Source organism: Cryptomeria japonica, chromosome 9 (assembly GCF_030272615.1).
Source record: "Cryptomeria japonica chromosome 9, Sugi_1.0, whole genome shotgun sequence".
NCBI classification, from domain to species: domain Eukaryota; kingdom Viridiplantae; phylum Streptophyta; class Pinopsida; order Cupressales; family Cupressaceae; genus Cryptomeria; species Cryptomeria japonica.
The window spans coordinates 191,061,166-191,087,409 of NC_081413.1; the positions used below are offsets into that span (position 1 = coordinate 191,061,166).

Sequence of the window (26,244 nt, forward strand, 5' to 3'; positions counted from 1 at the left end):
TCGTACAACTTGAAAACAAGGAGCACACAAGTGCTCTACTCCCAAGGGGAATAGGCTACCCCGCCAACCACAACACCTAAACCACCAACATACACTGATGCCTTGCTAGGAGGGTACTGTAACAGTCGGCGAGGGAACAATCGTTCTAACAACAACACGCCGAGGAGCAAAATCCAGTATGATGCGAAGGGGAGACCCATGATCCAGTGCCAAAAGTGCAACGAGTGGGGTAACTTCGCTCGTGAATGCCAGAGCGGTAACAATAATGGGAGTTTGTTGTGTAAGTGGTGTGGACCGGGAAACCACGAGGATGTGGACTACCCGAAGTAGAAAGGAGTCAACATGCTGGACATCAAAGAGCTAGGCGAGGACGTACTGGCGATCACCAGACTCCAAACAAAGAAAACATTGTACCCTGATCCGTGTACGGAGAAAGAGAGGCTCTGAGAGGCAAAGGCGGATGTTGAATGGGCGATGGCGGAAGAAAGAAGAGTCTCACATGAAGTTGCCAGTGCTCCACTATGGGCGGAGTTCGAAAAAACCTTAGTGCGGTAGATATTGCAAGCCACCAAACCTATATGAGTGGTAGACCTTCTACAAACAATGCCACAATTGAAAGTAGCCCTCAACAATGTAGTTGAGGAACCAGTCAGCCAGGAACAAAGTAAACCAACGACAAAATCAATTGGCAACCTGGCTATTGATCCCATGCTACTCAAAATAGGGATTGGAAGGAAACCGGCGGTAGTGGAAATGGATATCATGGGACGAAGATTGACAGACACCATTGTCGATGGAGGCTCTGGAGTGAATGTGTTGCCAGAAGAAACCTGGAAGGGCCTCGTCAAGACAAAACTCTGGCTGCCAACCTTCCAACTGGTAGGTGCCGACCAGCACGGCATCAAACCTTTTGGGACACTCATGGCACAGAAAGTCACTATTGGCACTCGGTCCTTCCTCCTAGACTTCGTGGTCATCCCACTAGAAAAGAAGGCATACGATGCCCTCCTTGGAAGGGGTTGGCCGATTGCCACCAAGGCAAATCATAATTGGAAAAAGAACACTCTCCATCGAGAGCAAAGGGCGGAAGTACATCATTGATCTGAAGAATCAAGACGTAAGTGAGGAGTTGGCATCCTCCGACTTGGACTCGGATGACTCTCATGACTATGCATGGGGTTTGGAGGATGGAAAGGGAAAAATGGAACCAAACGACAAAGGGGTGTTGGAGCTAAAAGGTTGCTCGGAGCATGAAACCAGCTCTCTTAGCGGGCTCTTTCACTGGCAGATTGAGGACTATGAGGTCTTCCACCCAGAATGTTACATGTTACAAATATGTGAGATTGAGGAGACCGGAGAAGGTACGGAGAGTGCAACCTTCCCTCCAAAGTATGGTGAATACTGAGAGGGCGTGGCACGGGTGGATGATACACCCGCTCATCGGTTCAAGCGGGACAAGGCTATCAAGTACGAGGAACTGAATATAAAGAAAGCGAACCTAGGAGATGACGACAACCCGAAGGTGATCCTCGTGGGGGATGATTAGAATCCCGTACTAAAAGTCGCAGCATTCAAAATAGAAATGAATGATCTGCACAAGGGAGCAAGGAGTAGGAGTGTAGGAAGTGAAGGGATGAATAAAGTTAGAAAAACAATAAAAGATGAGAAGCCAGTGGGTCATATCAACTGGCAGAAGGAAGGAAATAAGGCAGGAAAATAGAGGAATGGAATGTGAAAAGTATTGATAGGACTATGAATTGATTGCAGAGTATGTGCGACAAGAGGAGAAGCTGCAACCAATAAGAAACTTGGTCAAGAGTGTATGTAAAAGTGTGGGGCTGCGCAGTGGTGTGGAAGGCGGCATTGAGAGCGGGCTGTGATCTCAGAGGACACAAGGTCAGCATGTGGAAAGCTGTGTAGCAAAAGGAGATAAGGCTGTGAAAAACAGAGACAAAAGAAGCACCATAGAAGACAAGAGAAGGGTGTATGCCTGTCTGGACAGAGAAGTGACATTAGAGGTGGAGTTGCAGAGTGTGTAAGTAGAGCAATGTGAGATTATAGAGAGGAAGATAAAAATGAATGAGAGAGGCCAATGAAGACTCTGTTTTGTTAATATGTTTGAAAATTTGAATTTATTTTTTCCCAAATTGAGTGAAACTATTTTATTGCATCTTTGTCTCTGCAAAATGTTTGTGTTTTGTTTTGAGTTTTGAGCTTGCAGGGCAGAGGGAAGTTGCCTATCTTGCATTATAAAAGCCCATAACAGTCCCAAACGAGCAGAAATCAATCACTGACAAAGCATCTCAACCAAACTGTAGAACAAAAAAAGAAGAATACAAGGCAGTCCACAGCTTGCTAGCCCACTCAATTTTCTTATGAAATCTCAGAACCATTTGAGAGGGGACCTTCTTTCAAGAGGAAGAATGCTGATAAGAGATAATACTCCAAACACCCTCATTAGAGGCATTGTTACAGTGTCTGAAATCCCCAACTAAACCATCCAAGAAGCCAAATCAAGAGTGCACAAGGGGGAACCCAAATCCAAAGAAACCAAGGGCCCAATAACAACCTAAACGGCAGGCAGAGGAGATACCCACATAACATTTGCAAAGGGTCTACAAGCAGGGCTGCAACCATAACAAGCAAAGAAGGCTCACAATCAAAAAGAGGGGAGGCAAATCCACTCATCATAGAGGAGGGCCCATGATCAAAAACTCCAAATGGCACACAAGCAAGATAAAGGCTCAAGGGCCAACTCACATACCATGAGGCATAAGGGGACGTACACCAAAGAAATTGCAGTTCATACACCAGATAGGCAGAAATTTGCTTGAAACCTCTCAAAATGACTTATATTTTACTTCTAAAAATATTTTTTTATTTTTGGAGCAAACCCTAACTGTTGTAGAAAATTTAGAATAAACCCTAGGTGCAAAAAATAGTTAGAAATCCTTTTAAAAAATAAAATTATTCCAGAAAAATAAGAACTGCTCTTTACAATGCTAAAATGCAATTTTCTGAATTTTGCAAAATTATCACTCACTGTAGCATCCATATGGCCGCACAGCTAGTATTTTTTAGTATTATATGAATGGCTATAAATGCTCCTTCTCCTGCACAGCCATTGGAAAATTATATTTTTATGTCATTGTTTTAACCTTAAAAAATGCAATGTCAGATTTAATCCTTCCATGTAACAAACAGTGCTGATTCTGTAGGTTGTCAGCACCCTAGAAAAGTGTATGGAAGGCTGGAAATCGCTTAGATCTGATTTGACCTAAGTGTGCTCTCCCAGTTTGGCACCTCCTTGTTGGGTGTACATGGCTAGAATGAATTTCGCACAAAAACTTTGGAATAATCACAAAAATTACTGACTTTTCCTTAACCAATGTGGCGACAAGCTTAATTGGTATTTTCCACTCAGATATGCTCTTGTTGTGAAATCACTCCAAACCTTGAAAAAACATCCTAAAAATTCTCCTATCATGTCTTGGTAATATAAGGATTTCTGCTTGCAAAATAAATTAAGTTGATTGCTGGAATCAACTTAAATAATGAAAATCTGCAACAACTCAAATTGGAAACAAGGATTTTTGTCCTTGCTTCCCAAATGTGGAATCAAGAGGGTTTTCATCCTCTCAAAACCCAAACAAACCAAGGCTTTTTCGTCCTTGGATACTCTAGATTGAACAAACTATTCAAATCTGAAAATTAGATGCAAAAAGATGTAATATCCCCATAATTTTTTTTTGATTAATTTCCAGTTACAACACAACAAGAACCCGTTAAAGGTTAGGAAATCGAAAATACAATAATGCTGAAATTGTAACCCTTCCACTTTCTGATCACCAAGTGCCCAATATGGGAAGGTGAGAGCATACGGTGTTGAGGGGATCGTTAGCTTCAAATAACTGGAAATATTACAATGCTTGGACGACAAGCTAGCCCCTTCCGCTTATACAACGGGTGACAGAAATACTGAAGAAATCAACTGGCGGTAAACCAGCCAAGGACAAGCCAAGAAGCTGAAATAACAATCACTCAATTGCTTATCCAACTGGAGGACTGGGAATGAAATTAACAATCAACTCTACCACTTATGAAGCGGGAGGACATTAATACAAAATAAGATATAGGTGGCAAGCCAACCTCTTCCACTTGTTTAGTGGGAAATGAAGAGTAATTCCAAATACAACTTGCTGATAGTACTACTATTCAGCATTACAATAATTTTCATGTCTACAACAAAGGTAAATCATTGAACACAGCTGCACATATTGCTCAATCAGCTCCACAAGGTACAAGGGACTCTCCACACAAGAAAATCACTCCAAACTCAGAAAACTCTAAATTTGATAAACTTCCAGCATGCTGGCACGCTGAAAACACACAGACCAACAACACCAAATCCCACTAAAAAATTCACAACTCCCTCAAATTTTAACCGAATGACATGAGAATGAAAGCATATGATTCCTAGGAGGTAGGCGATCAAGCCTAGAACAACAAACTACAACAAACTGACCCAAATACATTACGCACACATCCCAAAGCACTCAGCCACATGGTATGGCCAGCTAAGGGGCCGATTTGCAAAGATAAAATCCAAGACACCAAATTAAGCTCTATAAACTCACAAAATCTATCGCCTAAACCAAACAGAGAGATAGAGGAAATACCCAGAACGAGAAGAATAACACACTGAGAGTTACGAACAAAAACCTTCTTCAGCACACCACACGAACAACAACTTGGACACTCTAAAACACTTCCAAAAATCAGAAAACATTACAGAAATCTGCAACATTATCTTCAATCCACTCCTCTGAGATGAAGAGCAGGCTCTGGCTCGACTAGTTGCTATATTGCAAGCAATAAATCAAGCAATGACTAGGAGGTAAGCGTTCCCCGAAGCTTCACTCTGCATTTTGATAGCACTTCGTTATAATATTAGCAAAAGATCCCAAATAAGAGGCCAGCACTCATATTTATAGATTCTGAAGGCTCAAATTCAAATCCAAATGGCGCCCAAAATCCCCTCATTTCACTTTCATTTCATTTCATGACACCTTCTAGACTTGGCGTTGCATTTCATATTTTCCCCTTAGAATATGGCGTCCAAACATGACCCCCTCCTTAAGTCTGTTAGAGTAAAAGGTTTTATTTACTTAATTTAATCATATTGATTAATTAATTAAGTCACCTTTTTCTTTTTTCACTTAAGCTAAATTTAGAAAGCTTTTTTAGGCATTTAATAATCATTTAATATGCAGGCATCCCTTAGGTATATTAATAATTAATTATTAATTGCTTTTTAGGGTTTCTATCTTTAGAATTAAATATTTTTATAAGGATGATGTATCCTTCATTGTAAATCAAGTATTCAGTTCTTGTTATTGTCTTCAATATTCTCGTTTGTTGTGCAATTTCTCCTTTGTATGTAACAGATATTCTTGAAGATGATTATCTGGGCTTGTGATCTGAAGACCCTGTTTGCCTTTTTTGGAGATATTTGTGATTTCCAGCAATCAGAGCACCTTGGGCTCAAACAAACATCTCCATTGGACTCAAAATGTCCTAAAACCCCAAGATCACCTATTCATTCACTTAGATCGGACACCATTTGCTTCGAAGAGAAAAAATTCCCCTCCTTGGCTAACTGTACAGACACAAGTACAGTACAGGTATTTTTTTTTTTTTATTTTTGGGTTTTTTCAAAAATCAAAATAAAAGGATTTTTTTTATTAAAAAAAAAATTAATTTGGGGGGCGTGAGTTTTTTAATTTTATTAGATAGTTTTAAAAAAAAAAAAACTTTTTTATTAGTTTTTTTATTAAAAAACTTTTTTTTTATTAATTTAAAAAAAAAAATCTTTTCTTTAATATCAGTTTTTATAAAAAAACTTTCCATGCCTTTTATTTTTTTAAATAAAATGTTTGCATGTTGTTTTATTAGTTTTTTTTATTAAAAAACTTATATTTTTATTAGTTTTTTTTTTTTTAAATCTTTTCTTTTTTATTAGTTTTTTTATAAAAACTTTTCATGCCTTATATTTTTTTAAATAAAATGTTTGCATGTTTTATTATTAGTTTTTTTTATTAAAAAGCTTTTATTTTTTATTATTTTTTTTTTTTTTTAACTTTTTTTTTATTAGTTTTTTAACAAAAACTTTTCATGTCTTTTTTTAAAATAAAATGTTTGCATGTTTTTTATTAGTTTTTTTACCTAAAAAAACCTTCTTTGATTGCATGTGTTTTTTGATTTTTTAAATCATTGTTTTCATGCATACGTTTTTTTCAATAAAAAACAATTTTTTTTTTCTTTTTTCAAAAAAATTTTTTGCATGTGCTTTTTTGGTCTTTTAATCAATTGTTTTTTGCATGTTTTTTAAAATAGAAAACATTTTTTTTTTTTTTTTTTTTCAAAAAGTTTTTTTGCGGAGGCGTTTTTTTAATAAAAAAACTAATTTTGCCCTAATAAGCAAAATTGGGAACACGTTTTATTTTCACCTAACCTGTATGCAGTGTTCTCCAACCAACAACCTTGGGGGGGGGGGGGGGGGCAGTTTTGGCTGGCTTCCTTAATTTCACCCTTGGCTATATTCCAACCAGAGGGCATATCATCTGCACAAATTTCTCCAAGGCATCATTTGGTGGCAGCCTCATCTACATGTTTTCCAATTTTGCACACTTGCATTTCATGTTGGATCTTCTTCTTTGAGCTATGTTGTACACGCACTATCATAAAGTGCCACACTTCTTTGTCCTTCGTCTTTTGATGACACATATGATGCAATCCTTTTGTATTGTAGATTAGGAATTCGATATCAGACCTTTGACCTGTCTCGTCTATTGAGCATGTCAGTATGTTTGTGTAACCGATGGTTCCCATACCTGGTTTGCATGCCCGATCTTTATCATCTACAGTGACTGATTCATCGTCATCGACATTGGTACCTGGTTTTGTCACACTGACGTTTTTGGTGCAACATTAGTTCTCATTCTTCCAAAGGAGGAACATTTACAGGAGATTCTACATTTTTGGAGGGCTTCATGGTCTTCCTTCCTCTCTTTTTGGAGAGGAGTTTTGTTCCCACTGGGTTTTCTCCTTTTCTCCACTTTACAGAGATTTCGATGTTGTGATTGTGTACCTCATCAGGCCTTATTGTCGGGACCCAAATTTGCATGTAGTTGCATTCATGCACTTAGCTTTTTAGCTTCTCCCTAAATTCATCTTAAGGGGGGTGTTAGAGTAAAAAGTTTTATTTACTTAATTAATTTAATCAATTGATTAATTAATTAAGTCACCTTTTTCTTTTTTCACTTAAGCTAAATTTAAGAAACTTTTTTAGGCATTTAATAATCATTTAATATGCATGCATCCCTTAGGAATATTAATAATTAATTCATTATTAATTATTAATTATTTTTTAGGGTTTCTATCTTTAGAATTAGATTTCTTTATAAAGATGACATATCCTTCATTGTAAATCAAGCATTCAGTTCTTGTTATTGTCTTCAATATTCTTGTTTGTTGTGCAATTTCTTCTTTGTATGTAACAGGTATTCTTACAGATGATTATCTGGGCTTGTGGGATTCATCAATCATGAATTCTAACAAAGTCGAACTTTTGGAGATAACTTAAGGTGTATAATAATAATGCATTTGTACTTTGGTGTCCAACAAGAGGGTGAAATAATTCGCCCAAGTAGACTTAGGATAAAATTATTATTTCCTCCTTTCCTAAGTTGTCCAAAAATAATCAAATATTAAAACCTTATGCCTAAGGTATTAATATATTAAAAATACCTTCTCAAATACTGATTATTGCCAAATTGAGTCGAAGACTGAAGTACTGAAATCACCAAACTAAACTGAGTTGGAGCTCTGAACTACACTGCTAAAAATGGTACTGCCAAATATAGTACTTACTAAAAATAGTAAGTCCTAAAAACATCACCAAAAATATTGCTCTTCGAACACCGTGAGTGAACTCAGAAAACCTAGAAAAACCCTAAAATCTTGACAGCTACCTCCAACTTACTAAAAATAGTAAGTTCAAAAAACTTCTCTGAACTGAATGCATGTCACACCCTGCGAAGCTCTCGGAAAACCCAAAAGGAACCCCCAATCTAAATTGTAGAATCCCAACTCGTCAATCATCAAACAACTCCTGCAAACCTCCACAAAAGTTGGAAACCAGTTAGACTGCGGGTCTCCGGAATAGGCTAATGGCCAATTGAACTTCTCATAATTGAGAAGGGGACATTACAGTCTACCCTCCCCAAGATTGCTTGCCCACAAGCAATCGCAAGCCTAGATGCTGCAAAATCTCCTCATTCTCCCAAGTGGCATCCTCCAACGGCGGGTTCTTCCACTTTACTAAACATTCCTTGATTGTCCTCCTCAAGGAACATTCTTTGGAATCAATAATCTCCTCTGAAATCAATACCAACTGCCCTTCCTCATCTAATGGAGGCAAAACGGAAGAGATCACATCACGGTGCCCAAGGGCCTTCTTGAGGTGAGACACGTGGAATACATTGTGCACCTTGCTACTTGCCGGTAGCTCCAACTCTCCTGATGATCTTGAATGGTCCATAGAAACGTGGCTTAAATTTTTTTGCACTTGTCTTCTTAAGAGAAGACTGTCTGAAGGGTTGGAGTCTGAGGTAGACCATGTCCCCAACCTCAAAAGTACGCTCAACACGCTGTTGATGAACGTACAACTTTTGTTGATTCTAAGTGATCTGGAGATTATCCTTCAATGCTTTCAACACATCCTGACACTACCGCACCATATCCTGTGCTTGAGGGGCTCTGCTATTCCCAAACACCAAATCAACAAAGTTGGGAGCCTCATAACCATACAATGCCATGAATGGAGACATTCTGATAGACATGTGGTAGAACGTGTTGTAGCAATACTCTCCTAAAAGGAGCCATCTCACCCACGCCTTCTGCTACTCAAAAACATAATTACGGAGATAACCTTCCAACCACTTGTTAACAACCTCTATTTGTCCATCTGTCTGTGGGTGATAACTAGTGCTTGGAGTGAGCATAGTACCACACATTCTAAAAACTTTTTGCCAAAAAGTGCTCAAGAAATTGTTGTCCCTGTCACTTACAATGTTTTAGGCACCCCATGCAACCTAAACACTTCTCGAAAAAACACCTCAGCAACTTGAGCTCCTGTAAATGAGTTAGTGATGGCAAAAAAGTGAGCAAACTTACCCATGCAGCCTAAACACTTCTCGAAAAAACACCTCAGCAACTTGAGCTCCTGTAAATGAGTTAGTGATGGCAAAAAAGTGACCAAACTTAGTTAATCCATCCACCACAACATATATGCAATCTTTGCCCTGAGCTCGTGGCAACCCCATGATGAAATCCATTGATATACTTTCCCATTTTTTACTAGGAATTGGCAAAGGTTGCAACAAACCAGCTGGTGCAGTATGCTCATCTTTGTTCTTCTGGCAGGTATGACACTCCCTGATATAACTCAAGACATCATTCTTCAACCCCTTCCAAGAAATCTTTCTTGGATCTGCCTGTATGTCTTGAAATAGCTTTGGTGACCAGCAAGGGGAATGTCATGAAAAGTCTGTAAAATCTTCTCCTTCAACTTCGATTTGGGCACTAGAAAAATCCTTCCCTTTTACAAAATCAGCCCATCCACCAATTTGTACTTTTCATCATGAAAAATACCTTCAATGATTCTGGTTGCAAACTGATTTTTAGCATAATCAACAAGCAACAAGTTCCTCCAATCAGCAGTAAGCTCACACAAAGAGCTCAAGTGAGGTCTTCTGGATAGAGCATCAGCCACAATGTTATTTTTGCCTTTGACATACTCAATGTCAAAGTCGTAAGCCTGTAGCTTACTCACCCACTTCTGTTGTCTCTCATTTAAATCCTTTTGATGAATGAAGTGCTTGAGACTATTATGATCTGTTTTAACAACAAATTTACTCCCCACCAAGTATTGTCAAAATTTGGCTAATGCATGCATGATTGCAAGAATCTCCTTGTCATAAATTGAATAAGTCTTCTCAGCTCCATGCAACTTCCTGCTCTCAAACACTATAGGATGTTTTTCTTGCATCAAGACAACACCAACACCTTCTCCGGATGCATCAAACTGCAACTCAAAGGGATTGGAAAAATCAGGTATAGCCAACACAGAGCATGAGCTTATAATCTCCTTGAACTTATCAAACACTCCTTGTGCCTTTTCTAACCAGCTAAAGGCTCCCTTCTTAGTGAGATTAGTAAGAAGGGCAGCAAGCTGCCAGTATCCCTTCACAAATCTCCTGTAGAAACCGCATAGGCCCAAGAACCCCTTCAGATGCGTCAAGTTCTTGGGCGGAGGCCAATCAACAATTGCCTTGATCTTCTCAAGATCCACCTTAACTCCCTCTGCACTGATGATGTGACCAAGGTAAAGCAACTCTCCCATTCCAAATTCACATTTGGACTCCTTAGCAAACAAAGATTATGACTCTAGTATACTGAGCACTTCATCCAAGTGCTGCAAGTGCTCTTCCCATGACTTGCTGAAGATGAGAATGTCATCAAAAAAGATAAGTACGAACTTTCTCAGCTGCTTCCGGAAGATCTTGTTCATGCATGACTGGAATGTCACAGGGGCATTAGTCAAGCCAAAGGGCATGACTAGAAACTCAAAATGCCCGAAGTGGCACTTGAATGCAGTCTTTTCAATATCTGACTCCCTCATGCGAATTTGATGGTACCCTGATTGGAGATCAATTTTTGAAAAGAAGACAACTCCATGTAGCTCATCAATCCTGGGAATGGGGTACCGATTCTCGATAGTCTTCTGATTTAGTGCTTGGTAGTCCACACACATACGCATGGTCCCATCTTTCTTTTTAACTAGAACCGCCGCTGAAGCAAAGGGACTCTTGCTCGAACGGATGAAGCCCATGTCCAAGAGTTCCTTGATGGCCTTCTCTATCTCATCCTTCTGCTTCTTAGGATACCGATATGGAGTGGTCATGACAGGTTTTGCTCCTTCTTTTAACCCAATGATGTGTTCCAATCCTCTATCTGGAGGTCTCCCAGTTGGTAAGTCCTCAAAAACTCTGCTTCTTTTTGTGATTAACTCCTAAATATCTGAAGGATATTGTCTCTTCACTTCAACAGGATCAGATGGCATAATCATACATTCCGCTACCCACTCAACTTGTCCATGCCGAATGAGCCTTTCTATCCTTTTTAACGACACAATACGAGGGCCTCTGTTTGACATCCCACTCAACACTACCTTCTTCCCTTTAGACATGAACTTTAACTCCATGGTTTGCAAGTTAAGAGTGATCTCTCCAAGAGATCTCAGCCACTGTATGCCAAGGACCACGTCATCTGTTCCTCCAATGTTAACAACATAGAAGTCATCCTTGACTTCGTAGTTACCCAACCTCGTATACATATTGGAAACCATCCGTTTGCAACAAATGGTTGACCCATCAGCCACCATGACTTTGAAGTCTTCAACTTCATCCGTGACAAGGCCTCTTTTTGCAACTATTCTAGCATCAACGAAGTTGTGAGTTGCTCCAGAATCAATTAGAGGAATGAGTCGATGCTCTCCCAATGTTCCTCAAACTCTGAATGACTCGTTCTTGTGGAAACTTGAAAGTTGGGCCACTGCCTTGCCTTCCCCTTTGTCTTCATTAGCCTCTTCCAAGACATCTTCATACTCACTTTCTTCCAACTCAGTCTGCTGTTCTGAAAATTCAGATTTTGAACCATCAGCAGAATAGGCCTCCATGTGATGTGCCTTACCCTTGCCATAACATTTGTGACTTGGGGCCCATGGCTCTTTACAAGTGTAGCACAAATTCTTTCTTCTAAGCTCCTCTCGAAGGTCATTGTCCATCCTAGGAGAGAATTTCTTGGCTGAATTTGAAAATCTTTTCTTATCTCTCCTCTGAGAGAAGTACTTGGGCTGAAACTTAGGAATCGGTGCAGCCAACTCCATACTTCTAGCCTTCTTGACTGCTTCACCAAGAGTTAATGGATCAAATGCCTTCACCCAACCCTTCAATGGTTGTTGTCGGCATAAATTGCCTATTGTTATGTTTGATAATATTTGTTATCCGACAAGGTATTAATTAATTGTATTGAGTGGGTTGTCAGTCTTGGGTAGTTATCTGTTGGTTGGTTGACGATTGTGTACCTCTCAGCAACCGTCGGGTCCTTTAAATATGTCGTGTACTATCAAGGAAGTGGCATGGTATTGTCGGATCTATTGTAATCCTTGGCCGACCATCTTTGGTCTCTTCTCTGTAATAATTGAATGTGCGAATAAAGATATATTTTACTGCCATGTCTGGTATGCATTGTCATGTACATTATTATTTCCTATATTTAATTTACCAGTTGTAGCGGTAAACATTTTGGCACCGTTGCCTTAAAAGAAATCGGGTTAGCCTTGAGTGATTCATGTCTGTAGATCCCCTTCAAAGGTGAGAAGAGGCCACAGGGTGGTCAAGGCCAAGCAATTAGGTGATCTGCCGACCCTCAGTCGGAGGGAGCACAGAGACGAGTCGAAGCGTGGAAGTACTTGGAGTGTTGGGACGTTGGAGGTGGACGTGTAGAGGGCGTGCGCGTCTTAGAGTGCAAGGAAAGAACCGGAACGTAGCGGTCGGAACAATTCACTCAGGTCCGACACACCTAGAAGTACTCGAAGTGTTGGGGACGTTGAAGGTGGACGTGTAGAGGATGCCTACGTGGCCAAGAGTGCAGGGAAAGCACCGGAACGTAGCGGTCGAAACAGTCCACCCAGGTCCGGCACACAAGGCGAATACAAACGTACCTTTCGAGTGAAAACAATGTTGAACACCCAAGAGAAGCAGAAACTGCCGAAGTTCACGAGAGACGGTCGAAGGACCCGGTACGGCATTGCAAAACATGCATAACCATTTGAGAGGCAAATGGCCAAGATGACAGGGACTACTGGCTGAAGGCATTTCCCGCCACCATTCGGGGGATCGCCATTGACTGGTACACAGACCTCGACGCCTAGCACAAGACGAGATGGAGTGATCTAAAGAGGGCATTCCAAGAGGAATTCAAACTCTTGAGGGATGATAATGAGATCATGGCCGAAATCTATAATACTAAGCAGGGGAAAAATGAGAGTTTACGCGCTTACAACCGTAGGCTCAAAGAACTGTTGAACAAGATGCAAAATCAGCCAGTCGACGGGTTGAAGAAGAGGTGGTTCACGGAGGGATTGATACCCTCACTGCGCAAGAAGATGAAAGTAGTGCCTCCGTCCTCATACGCCGATGCGTACAATCGAACGATGGACATCGAGAGTGAAAATAAAACCTCCTCTCGAGAGAAGAGGAAGACCGATGATGATGAGAGCACTGAAGGTAGCAGTGAAGAAGAATCCAAAACCATACGAGCCCTTCGACGGGATATGTTGAGAATGATGAAAGAATTGAAGGCTAAGAAAGGAACCAGCAATGAAGGTAATGAACTATGGTGTATTGAGTGCAAAAGGGAGGGGCACACGAAAGGTAATTTTCCTAGAAATATGTTTTGTGAAATTTGCCAAGTGCTAGGGCATTCAATCAAGGAGCGCCCGTACAATTTGAAGATGAGAAGTACACAAGTACTCTTCACACAAGGAGAGTCAAGCCCAACGAAATCACAGAATGTATCGCCAAGTGGTTATGGAAATCAACGAGGGCGAAACCAAATACAGTACGACTCTAGAGGACATCCTATCATACAGTGCCAACAATGTAGTGAATGGGGACACTTTGCGAGAGACTACCATAACAAGAAAGGCAACATACAATTAGTGTGCAAATGGTGTGGACCAGGTGACCATGAAGACACCAACTGCCCGAATCAAAAGGGTATTGCAATGCTGGATGTGGAGGAACAAGAGGACGTAGTTTTGGCAATCGCAAGAGCACAAACAAAGAAGGCAATGTATTCAAACTCTGGTACAGAAAAGTAACAAGCTGAAGTAGAACAAGTGTTGGCGAAGGAACAAGTAACTTCCAATGGAACTGCAAGTATGTCATTGCGAGAGTCAAAGAAGAACATAGTCTGGCAAGTGCTACAAACAACCGTACCCATCAAGGTGGCAGACCTTCTTCAAACTATGTCGCAACTCAGAATGGCAATTGCCAACACAGTCATCCAGAAACAATGTAAGCCACACAAGGAGGAACTGATGGGAAAACCATTAGCCGAAGGGAATGAGTCCAGTGATCCAATGTTGTTGACGGTGAGCATCAGGAGGAAGTCGGCGGTCGTCGAGATGGAAATAATGGGGAAAAAGTTGACAAACACCATTGTCGATGGAGGCTCGGGAGTAAATGTACTGCCAAAAGACACATGGAAATTTCTGGGGAAGCCGAAGCTTTGGCCGCCAACCTTCCACTTCGTAGGTGCCGACCAGCACGACATCCAACCGTTGGGAACATTGATGGCACAAAAAGTAATGATTGGGACACAACATTTTTTCTTGGACTTTGTAGTCATCCGGTTACAGAAGAAGGCATACAATGCACTCCTCGGGAGGGGACGGTTGATTACTGCCAAGGCGAATCATAACTGGAAGCGAAACACACTCTCGATCGAGAGTGACGGGAGGAAGCACATCATTGACTTGAGGAACCAGGCGGTGAGTGAAGAACTGCCAACCTCGGACTTTGAGTCTGAGGGTTGAGAGTTAGGTATGGACGGAGGGAGGAAAGGCACGAAACCCAACAATGAAGCGGTGCTCGAACTGGAAGATTGCTTTGAGGATGAGACGAGTTCTCTTAATGGATTATTTCACTGGCAGATGGAGGATTATGAAGTCTTCCAACCCGACTGTAACATGCTACAGATTGGTTAAATTGAGGAAGTGCAAAGTCCAACAGGCTCGAAGGAATTGTATGGGGTTAGGCCGTATGAGAAGGAGAAAAAAAGTTGCAGGAATAATGAAGCACGTATATGTATGCTATATGGGGGTTGTATGAGAGAAGGTTGTACAAGTTGAAAGCACATCATCCATACAACAAATCCGTACGGAATTTGGAAGCACACCATTTACCTCAAAAGGATCCGTGCACCCTGCGGAATACTACCCAAGAAGAGTCCCGTACCACAAATCCGTATAGAGGTGAAATTCAAAAAAGCCACACAAACAAACCGTACATTGGCAGGGTCCGAGGTTGGACGAAGGGAATAAGGCTCAACCTGTACGAAGGAGTCCGTACAGAAGGAGACATGAAGGCAAGTAAAGACCAAGACGACATCACATCAAACTGCCAGGAGGAAATTACCACCGTACGGACATCAAACTGCCAAGAGGGAATCACTGTACGGACATCAAACCGCCATGAGGGAATCACCACCGTATGGCCACCTTCTCCTTGCCACGTACATCACCTCAGAACCGTACGTCCAACTATATGACATAATTGTGGAATAATCATACGGCTTTCAGCTCATTCCGTACAGCATGGCAAGTTCATTCATCTCGTATGATATCACAGGTGCATTCCTTCCGTACGACACCTAGTGCATCGTTCCCTACTGGCAATGCACATTTTGAAGTTCCAAGGAGTTATTGTCGTACGTCAATTCCGTCAGGTACAGACAGATCATATTGCCCACACCATACAGAGGATACTTCATCTCGTACGGACAAAGCCTATTGTCGACACCATACGGCTGGAGCATTTCTTTCGCATCGTACGACAGTGGTTGCATCCTGTACGGGAACACCAATCAGCCGTACATCATCAACCTCAGCCTGCGTGTGGAGTTCTCATCGTGTCATATATGGTACAATCCTCTCAATGCCATCGTTCCATACAACAAAGTGGTTTCTTCACGACATGTTGCAGATGTTGGTTAAAGCTCTTTTTTGGCTTCATCAACATTGTTTTTGGCATCTTAAAAAATCACGAAAATCATGTGCGCCATGGAGTTCCGTGTGGGACCTTGCGAGGGGTGTTGCCCCTCACCCCACAAGGGGTGCTACCCCTTGACCCCGCTGGAGGCGTTGCCCCCAAACCCCCATTTGATTTGGCAAGTACACTACAAGTTGGGGTTGTCTAGTCGAAGTCGTTGTCTGTCGTTAGCCTTCCCGAATATTACTTGATGTTTGCTTGTCGTCTGGAAGACGACTTTTTCTTTTGGGGGGGATGATGTTGTCGACATAAATTGCCTATTGTTATGTTTGATAATATTTGTTATCCGACAAGGTATTAATTAATTGTATTGAGTGGGTTGTCAATCTCAAGTAGTTATGTGTCAGTTGGTTGACGGTTGTGTACCTCTCGGCAACCGTCGGGTCCTTTATATATGTCGTGTACTGTCAAGGAAGTGGCATGGTATTGACGGATCTATTGTAATCCTTGGACGACCATCTTTGGTCTCTTCTCTGTAATAATTGAATATGCAAATAAAGATATATTTTACTGCCGTGTCTGGTATGCATTGTCATATACATTATTATTTCTTGTATTTAATTTACCAATTGTAGCGGTAAACAATGGTTCCTCCAGTCCTTTAGTGAAAAGGACTACAAGCCTCGTCTTGGTGATGTTGGGCACCATCACTACGAGTCTTTGAAAATCTTCAATGAACACATCAAGTGAACCTTGCTGTTTTAGCTGAGCAAGCTCACGGAACTTCACCTCTAGATCCTTTGTGTCCAACCTCTCAATGAGCTTGTTAGTGAACTCATCGTAAGTCACAATAAGGCTATGGCCGAGTGTAACCAAGCCACGGTACCACCAATCACGAGCAGCCCCATCGAAGTGCAAGGTGGCAAACTTGATTGCATCTTCTTCCGACATCGGTCTCAAGGACAAATAATTGTCCAACTTCTGAACCCATGCTCTAGCTGAACACTTATCACTCCCATCAAAATGAGCTAGAGTTACCTTCCCAAGAGCTTGTTGATAGTCTCTCGGAACGGAAGAACGGTTGTCATATTTCCCACCTCTCTTCTGTTTCTAGTTCATGAACTGGTCTAAGGTGAGAATGCTCCGAATCTCTGCTGGAAGAGAAGCATACTCCATGTAACTAGCTCTTATCTCATCGGCCATTGAGACCTCCACTTCAGGTGGCGATGCTTCTCTTGGAAGGAAGACGGGTTACAAAGGTCTAATAATAGACCCAACAAGTGTACCTCCAATGTTACTCCCCCGATTGCTTCCATTTCCATTTACTCCAGGGTTATTATAGGTGTTGGCATCATTTCCATTAGTGGGTTGATTAGGAGTTCCCACAACATTCTAATTAAGCTTAGCCAATAATTGTGACATCATATCCATCATAGCATTAAACTATCTTTCCGCTCTGAAATCAGGAGCCTCATTCTGATTTCCTGTCCTCTCTGCCATAGTATCTGCTAAATCAACTGCTTTCTCTCTATTTCTCAAAACCACTGAAAAGGTCTCTTCAACTGGGACAAACGGAATCTGATATTGTTGTCTTCTTTGCTCTTTGTTTTAGTAATGGATGTCTCTGTCACTCATGGAGAACTTTGTTCAACTGACTCACAGGCTGGCAGGAAAACCAGCTCTAATACCACTGCAATATCCCCACAATTTTTTTTTTGATTAATTTCCAATTACAACACAACAAGAACCCATTAAGGTTAGGAAATCGAAAATACAATAATGCTGAAATTGTAACCCTTCCACTTTCTGATCACCAAGTGCCCAATATGGGAAGGTGAGAGCATACGATGTTGAGGGGATCGTTAGTTTCAAATAACTGGAAATATTACAATGCTTGGGCAGCAAGCCAGCCCCTTCCGCTTATACAGCGGGTGACAGAAATACTGAAGAAATCACCTGGCGGTAAACCAACCAAGGATAAGCCAAGAAGATGAAATAACAATCACTCAACCGCTTATCAAGCAGGAGGACTAGGAATGAAATTAACAATCAACTCTATCGCTTATGCAGCGGGAGGACAGTAATACAAAATAAGATATAGGCGGCAACCCAGCCTCTTCCACTTGTTCAGTGGGAAATGAAGAGAAATTCCAAATATAACTTGTTGATAGTACTACTATTCAGCATTACAATAATTTTCATATCTGCAACAAAGGTAAATCTCTGAACACAACTGCACATATTGCTCAATCAGCTCCACAAGGTACAAGGGACTCTCCACACAAGAAAATCACTCCAAACTCAGAAAACTCTAAATCTGATAAACTTCCAGCATGCTGAAAACACACAAACTAGCAACACCAAATCCCACTAAAACACTCACAACTCCCTCAAATCTTAACCGAATGACATGAGACTGAAAGCATATTACTCCTAGGAGGTAGGCGATTAAGTCTAGAACAACAAACTACAACAAAATGACCCAAATACATTATGCACGCATCCCAAAGCACTCAGCCACATGGAGCTAAGGGGGCGATTTGCAAAGATAAAATCAAAGACACCAAATTAAGCTCTATAAACTCACAAAATGTATCGCCTAAACCAAACAGAGAGATAGAGGAAATACCCAGAACGAGAAGAATAGCACACTGAGACTTACGAACAAAAACCTTCTTCAGCATACCGTACGAACAGCAACCTGGACACTCTAAAACACTTCGAAAAGTCAGAAAACAATACAGATATCTGTGACATTATCTTCAATCCACTCCTCTGAGATGAAGAGCAGGCTCTGGCTCGACTAGTTGCTATATTGCAAGCAAGAAATCAAGCAATGGCTAGAAGGTAAGCGTTCCCCGAAGCTTCACTTTGCATTTTGACAACACTTCGTTATAATATTTGCAAAAGATCCTAAATAAGAGGCTAGCATTCATATTTATTGATTCTGAAGGCTTAAATTCAAATCCAAATGGCGCCCAAATTCCCATCATTTCATTTCATTACACCTTCTAGACTTGGCGTTGCATTTCAGCATATGGCATCCAAACATGACCCCCTCCTTAAGTCGAACTTTTGGAGATAACTTAAGGTGTATAATAATAATGCATTTGTACTTTGGCGTCCAACAAGAGGGTGAAGTAATTCGCCCAAGTAGACTTAGGATAAAATTATTATTTCCTCCTTTCCTAAGTCGTCCAAAAATAATCAAATATTAAAACCTTATGCCTAAGGTATTAATATATTAAAAATACCTTCTCCTCAAATACTGATTATCACCAAATTGAGTCAAAGACTGAAGTGCTGGAAATCACCAAACTAAACTGAGTTGGAGCTCTGAACTATACTGCTAAAAATTGTACTGCCAAATATAGTACTTACTAAAAATAGTAAGTCCTGAAAAAATCACCAAAAAGATTGCTCTTCAAACCCCGTGAGTGAACTCAAAAAACCCAGAAAAACCCTGAAATCTTAACAGCTGCCTCCAACTTACTAAAAATAGTAAGTTAAAAAAACTTCTCTGAACTAAAGGCATGTCACACCCTACGAAGCTCTCGGAAAACCCAGAAGGAATCCCCAATCTAAATTGTAGAATTTCACCTCGTCGATCATCAAACAACTCCTGCAAACCTCCACACAAGTTGGAAACCCTAATTTTTGCATCCAGTTAGCCTATGGGTCTCCGGAATAGGCTAATGGCTAACTGAACTTCTCATCATTGAGAAGTTACTTGCCCAATAACTCACCAACAAGATTCTGTAAAACAAGCAACAATTTTTTGTTGTAAAACTCGAGTCAATGCAAAAAATTGTGATTTTGGTGTCAACTCATCCAAATCCATATAAAAGCTTTTTTCTTGCTTGCAATTAATAAAAATGCAATTTTCACTCCATTTTCACAATTGATTGGCAACTTAGGTCATGTGGCGACACCACAAATGGCAATGACAGTATGGCCCTTGGCCTTGCCCTACATCGCAACAAGGAAGGTGCCAAAGGCACTGCCCCTAGACCCTAGCCCCTTCACCCCATTGGAGGAAATGCCCCCAAAATTCCACAAGGGGCATTACCCCTTAACCTCTCTAGGGGTGTTACCTCCAAACCCCCATGAGGGCCACTGCTGCTCAATTGGTTATTGGGATCTCTTGTTAGATAAGAAACTTGATTACAATGAGCAGGTGACAAGGAATTGGGATACAACCCTTAAGTGTGCTAACTTGGACGTTACATCGCACAAATCTCTTTAGATGAGACAACTTCTATATATAACATGGCTACTAGAAGTGGCATTGTAACTCATTTAGAGGTTGAACTCGTTTTTTGATCTATGATATGTATTAAACTCTAATTTTGATTTATATATGATGAAAATCAATAATATGCTCTACAGATTTAGTAAAATGTGTTTTTTGAATAATAGTTTTTCAAATTTATGTATTTTAAAATATTCAATAAAATTGCCAAGTTATTGCTAAAGCTTTTCCCTCAATTTTTGCCCAATCCCAAACTTTTACAAATTTCGGGCTACCTGAATTATTGTCGACTTCAAGTTTTTCAGCTATGACTTGAATGAATCTCCACATGAAAATAAGCACCTTCTTGATATACCTTTTCAAATTGGGCTCTTGGGTCACAAATTTCCCTCCAAGTATTTAAAATACTTTTAATTCTTATTTTATTTTAAGTATTTAAAAATAATTTTATTTTAATACTAGTTTATAAAAACACCTTGAATTTTAATTATAATAATTTTTTTTTTTTATTGGTAATTATAATAATATTATTGAGTTGCCCTTACAATAAGAGATTATCGGGCCCAACTTAAATAATATTAATAATCATCTTAATTTGGAAAAAGGGGACATGACACAGGAGGTTCCACAAAGGGAGCCAACAAGAGTTGTTGAGAACCCTCTTCCAAGCCACCCTAAACCAATAAATGACAAGGTTCTACATCCATCCACCAAGAGCCCAAACTAGAATAAGTTTTGTACTTAAAATTTGTACAGGCATCCAATAAATGTCCAAGATCATAATAATTTCAGCATCTTAAAGCCATTTTCTCATAATCCAACTTTTATTTCTATATACAATCTTCCACTTTGACCCATATTTCAACTAGAAGACTCTTTGAAATATTCATTTCAACTTGGATACACAAAAAGCGAGATGAGAAGTATCAGCAAACCTGTAATGTCCCCTTCTTCCACTTAGGTGTTCAAAGAAATCCATTAGCCTATTTTATTCCCATAGGCTAATTAGGAAAATTAAAAAGGGAATAATTTAATTAATTAAATTAAGTTGCCTTAAATTAATGTTGTAGACAGCTTTATTTAATTTGTTTTTACAAAGTAACTTAAGTTAAAAAGCAAAAAATAATATAAAGTCAGTCTATTAGGGCTTAAAGGTTTATTCTTTAAATAAAGGTTAATTTAAAAATTAAAATATAACCCCTCGAAAGTTCCCTCAGAAGTTATAAAGGAGGATTGACAAAGCTCATTTTCACATCTTGATCATTTTATTTCTCTCATTTGCAAAGTTTGGACTGCAAGTTCAACTTCAAACCCTATGAGTATTTGGCTTCAAAAATTGAAAGATTTCTTCCTAGTCAGATTAATGGTGGATTCACTCAAGATTCACATTTCAATTTAAACAGAGAAACAAGAATTTGTTTACAATTGCCGATTTTAGAATCCTGGGTACAAATTTATTGAGACTTCCAGCAAATAATAAATTTGTTTTGTTGTGTGTGCAAATGGTGAAAGGAGCAGAGAGTATATGTGAAATGTATACAAAGAATAGTGGAATTAAAAAAAACATTTTATTTTAGCTGAGTCTGCCTAGCTGTATTGTTTGGTAAGTCCCAAGGGAGAAACATAAAGCCCAAAAAGGAGGGTCAATAGCTATCTTGAGGCTTAAGACCCTTTCTAATGTCCCGAACAGCCTTTATGAGTTTGTTTTAAATAGTCACTGCCTGTCAAAAAGGAATCACAACACTTTCACATATTGGCGTACACTTTATATGGGTTTCATACCATGTTAAGGGTAGTTGTATAGTCATAAGGAGGAGCATAGGAGATTTCTAATTGGAGTGTTGACTTTTCCAACGTCCACTTTAGCAAATAAATATTGAGTTTTAATTGAAGATATTTTGTTGCATGCAATTTCAGAGAATATCGTTCTGTAACAGCAATATTCAGGGTTATAAAAATATTTCTGTTGATTACATTTTGGCAATGATTTTGTATAAATGGAGTTGCTAGCAATATGTGAAGTTGGAAAGTTGATGTTATGATGATAATATGTAATATCTCTCAAAACAAGTTAAAACAAAACCTAGAGCAGCTGGAATGCAAATTGTTTGATGAAATGTCTATGCACCAGTGTTCCACAGGGATGCGCTCACCCCTCCCCACCCCAAAAAAAAAATAAATAAATAAATAAATAAAACAACCCATGTCCCCTGTAGGGGGACATTTCTGAGACTTGGGGGAAATGTCCCCCCACAACACCACCACTTCCGTCACCTCTCGGGGACACCGCTGGGTTGCTTGCTATATGGCACACATGCCATTACATACTAATTGCAACCTTTAACTTTGTGAAAACTAGTTGGCATTTCATGTGGCACTTACAAAGATGTTACATTGCAGATTTTGCCTTGAAGATTTCAATTGACCTCTATTTTTATATCAGCACTGCCCCCCACCACCACTCTGCCGCTGCCCCCCTGCCGTCCCTAAATTTAGGCCCTTGATCCCCCAGTCTCCGAAACCTGTACCCCTGTCCCCTTGTCAGAAAACTCCATGGAACTATGCTGTGCACTATAACTCATGAAAATTGCAATATTTTGGTTTAAAAATTTTGGGCAGTATAATACAAAACCCTAAGCACAGGAATAAATACCAATATCCTTCAAAAGAAAATGCATCCAATGTCTAGACTATAAGCATGGAGATCAAATAATCTGGGCCAAAAATACTTAAACTTGCAAATCAAACCTATCTCAGAAAAGTAAGCTTCTTCTTCCACAACATCTGACCCTAAAATCAACAATAAAATCTTTTCTGGACATTTTACCAAGTTCAAACACTTAGCTAAAGGTTTATCCACCACAACCACATTGAGGGGTCAAGCATAAACAGGCAGAATAGCTACAACCATCACTGAGACCCCCTTTACCAAACAAGCATGCTTCCAGGTTGCTGAAACGCCACTGCAAATATACCCTTCTTGCCAGGAGAAAAAACTTAACATTTGCAAGGTACAAAGCCTGCAATAGGAACTGTAGCAGGAGTAGAAGCAAGAGAAACCATGACTAACCAAGAAACCCTAAAAGTCAACAAAGAGATGGTGTGAGGGATAAAGAGAGGAGTAGAAGCAAGAAATTTTGCAGGGAACTGGAGCCATCACATCACTAATATTTACTTATATTATATTTAACATTACTATAATGATAAGTATTGCTTTTTATAAGAAAACATATTAAAATAAAGAATGTAGAAGAAACTGGAGATGGAAACTTAAAACTAAAGATTGCAATTTTGAAACAAATGTCACTTACCTGCGTTTGGGACCGTCATCGTATATATAGATGTGCGTAGCAATATCCACATCAACCTGAAAGTAAATATAAGGTGGAGAAAAGATTTAACATTGATTCAAAAATAAAAGACATCCATCTTAACTTTCAAGAAATGAAAACCTAGTCACATATTAATATTACCTCCCAGTTCCCACGATAATATATCTAACCTAAAAATCATAATATACCAAACATAAAAATTCAAGTTTTTGTATGGCAATAAAAAGGCTTATCAAGGTGATGAAATACAAAAGCAAGGGCCTGTATATGCCACTCGTAACACTAAATTAGGTGCTACTTACAAAACAGATTTGTCATATCCCAACAAAAGTTGGAAGGTAAGAGGTAATGGACAATAACTGTGCAACGATTGTGTTTTCAGAAAAACTAAACATTTGTGAATATGAAATGATTGAAAATGGAAGCACTAATAGAATGTTCTATAATTGTGTTGCAAATTTGCAATACAAATGCAAGAAATTGGTGGTTTCTGGTTTTTTTCATCCTTGGGTAAAATACATAAAGACAAGTAACATGACTTACTTCCTCAGTTTAGACTCTAGATGCAAACCTACCTGAGCAATAAGCGTTTGATGGTTTAACTCTATATTGTTTACATAGTCGGCAGGTATTGTTACCTTCAAACTTTCTCTAAAATCCATTTTCTGAAGGTCAGCATTGCATTGACCTTATTCATTACCCTGTAATAGAAGATGGATCGCATGTGACATGATTCCTTTACCATATAACTGCAGATAAAAGGTGATTATCTTTAAAGCTCCATAGACTCTTATGACATAAGGTATAAAATATACAGTGGGGTGTAGTTCCCTTCCAGCTGTTCACAAATAGTAACTTAACATTAGACTCTCTTTAATGGGGCCATGCTGTTGGACTTTTTCTGATTGCAAATATTAGAATTATTATGGGCAGGGATCTGAAGTTGCATGAGTAGCTTGTTTAGACATTTTATAAGTTGTAATTGCATTCAAACTTATGCACATGAGCACTCTAATGGATTTTTGAGGTTCACAATATTCCTCTATATATTTGTGTTCAATTTGGTTAATAACTTACATTATTTGGGTGATGATTACTCAGAGATGGTTGTGGTAGCAGCATCAAGAAAAATCGGCACTAAATGGTATACCTGTGATGTACATCGCAAGAGCTTCACAATGGTAAGAATTAGACAAACAAATTTCAGTAAATCCCAAAATTTAAACCGAGAACAGGTGAATTATTAAAGGGATTATATTCAAAAAAACTGAAACTGGCTTCGCACTAAGAAGACAACAAGGCAAAACTACTCTAAACTGAATAAAGTGATGTGATAATCACATAGATTGGTAAGTTATAGCAGATAATTTTAATAGCATCTAAAGTCAGTTGGGTGGATATATAACCCAGGCAACAAGTTTAGGCAGCTTCCTACTCGACTTAGTTAACACTTAACAGTATCAAGGGCGCTCTTTCCTGCTTGCGTGGTGTTTTTCCTTCCAAAGTAGATTTAAATATGGTAACCAAATATCATTTATCCCCACTACAGGAGCTGCTTGAGTTAGAGTGACACCTATCTTCTGTATTCCTCATTTATATACAACTGTCTAACAAGGGTTTCCTAGACTTATTACTCACAATATTATGGGCAAATTATAGATAACCCTCACATCTAAACAACATCTACTTGTACATGGATAGAAATACATGCTCTATGACCAATGTCTTTCCATATGGGAAAATATTTCAATATATATTCGTGTAATACCGGATGTAAAAATTATTCAGATAAGTAAATTCTACAAGTGTTAACATGGTGACACTACTATAATTCGGTGGAAAGCAATAGTCAAGAATCATCCTCCCTACTTATACATCGAGTACTGGATGTCCAGATTAACTCTTAAATTCTATTGCAATCACTGGTCAATCAAGAAAGATGTGTATATGACAAACTTACCTTTTCCGTTGGAGGTATGATGCCAAATGCCTCTCCCATGGCCAATTTTATGGAAGATTCCTATCTCCAAATTAAATAGAAAGAATGAAGCATCATGATATTGCAATAAAATCATATTAGGGAAGGTGCATAACAGAGAAACTATATCCAAATATGTGCTTTTAAATATAGAATAGAGGATCTTTGGTAAGAAGGAAAATTTCACAATAAATCCTCAAAACCCATACCGGATGATACTTCAATAAATTGTTTATTATTGTCAGCCGTATTGCTTCCAATAGCTCTGGGTCATCAACCTTTCGGCCTGTATCCCTGCAAGATTTTGAAAAGCATTAAGAAGTAAAGTAAAATTCTAGTCATACAGCCCTAATTGTCCACAAAAATATAACCATAAATGTATGTGTCACTTAAGTTGTTCTCAATATTGAGGGCATGGTTAGAAACAAAAATGGACTTAATAACTAAGGAGTGCCCTTAATGAAATATAGAAGAGGTTTCCAAACCAACAGGGGATGGTTCCCTTACAAGGATAGCTACCCTGTGTGCCTTTACTGGAGTTCGAAGTTCAGATTATTTTTCACATTGATCTAGTTTTCCAAGAAGCACTAAAAACGACATAAGCACTTCCATGTTTGATTTACTCTAAATCACTCATTATTTGGATTTGAAGGAAACAACTTTCTTTCCATGGCAGGAAAGATAGAAGACAACCTGCATAGTGTAGTAAGAGGATTTTTCAAACAATAGCTTCCCAAAAAGGAAGCAAAAATGGTTCTGCCATCAAGGGGGAATGGATCATGG

The 26,244-nt window shown here is 39.3% G+C and overlaps 1 protein-coding gene across 1 annotated transcript in view; it reads right to left on the reverse strand.

Moving 5' to 3' along the window:
- LOC131040941 (ACT domain-containing protein ACR11) overlaps window positions 1-26,244 on the reverse strand; it is a 71,654-nt gene that overhangs the window by 12,148 nt on the left and 33,262 nt on the right. The window contains exons 5-7 of the mRNA XM_057973904.2: window positions 25,671-25,755; window positions 25,444-25,503; window positions 23,463-23,518 (exon numbers count right to left, since the gene is read on the reverse strand). Coding sequence (XP_057829887.2) covers window positions 23,463-23,518; window positions 25,444-25,503; window positions 25,671-25,755 — 201 coding nt within the window. The remainder of the gene's footprint in view (window positions 1-23,462; window positions 23,519-25,443; window positions 25,504-25,670; window positions 25,756-26,244) is intronic.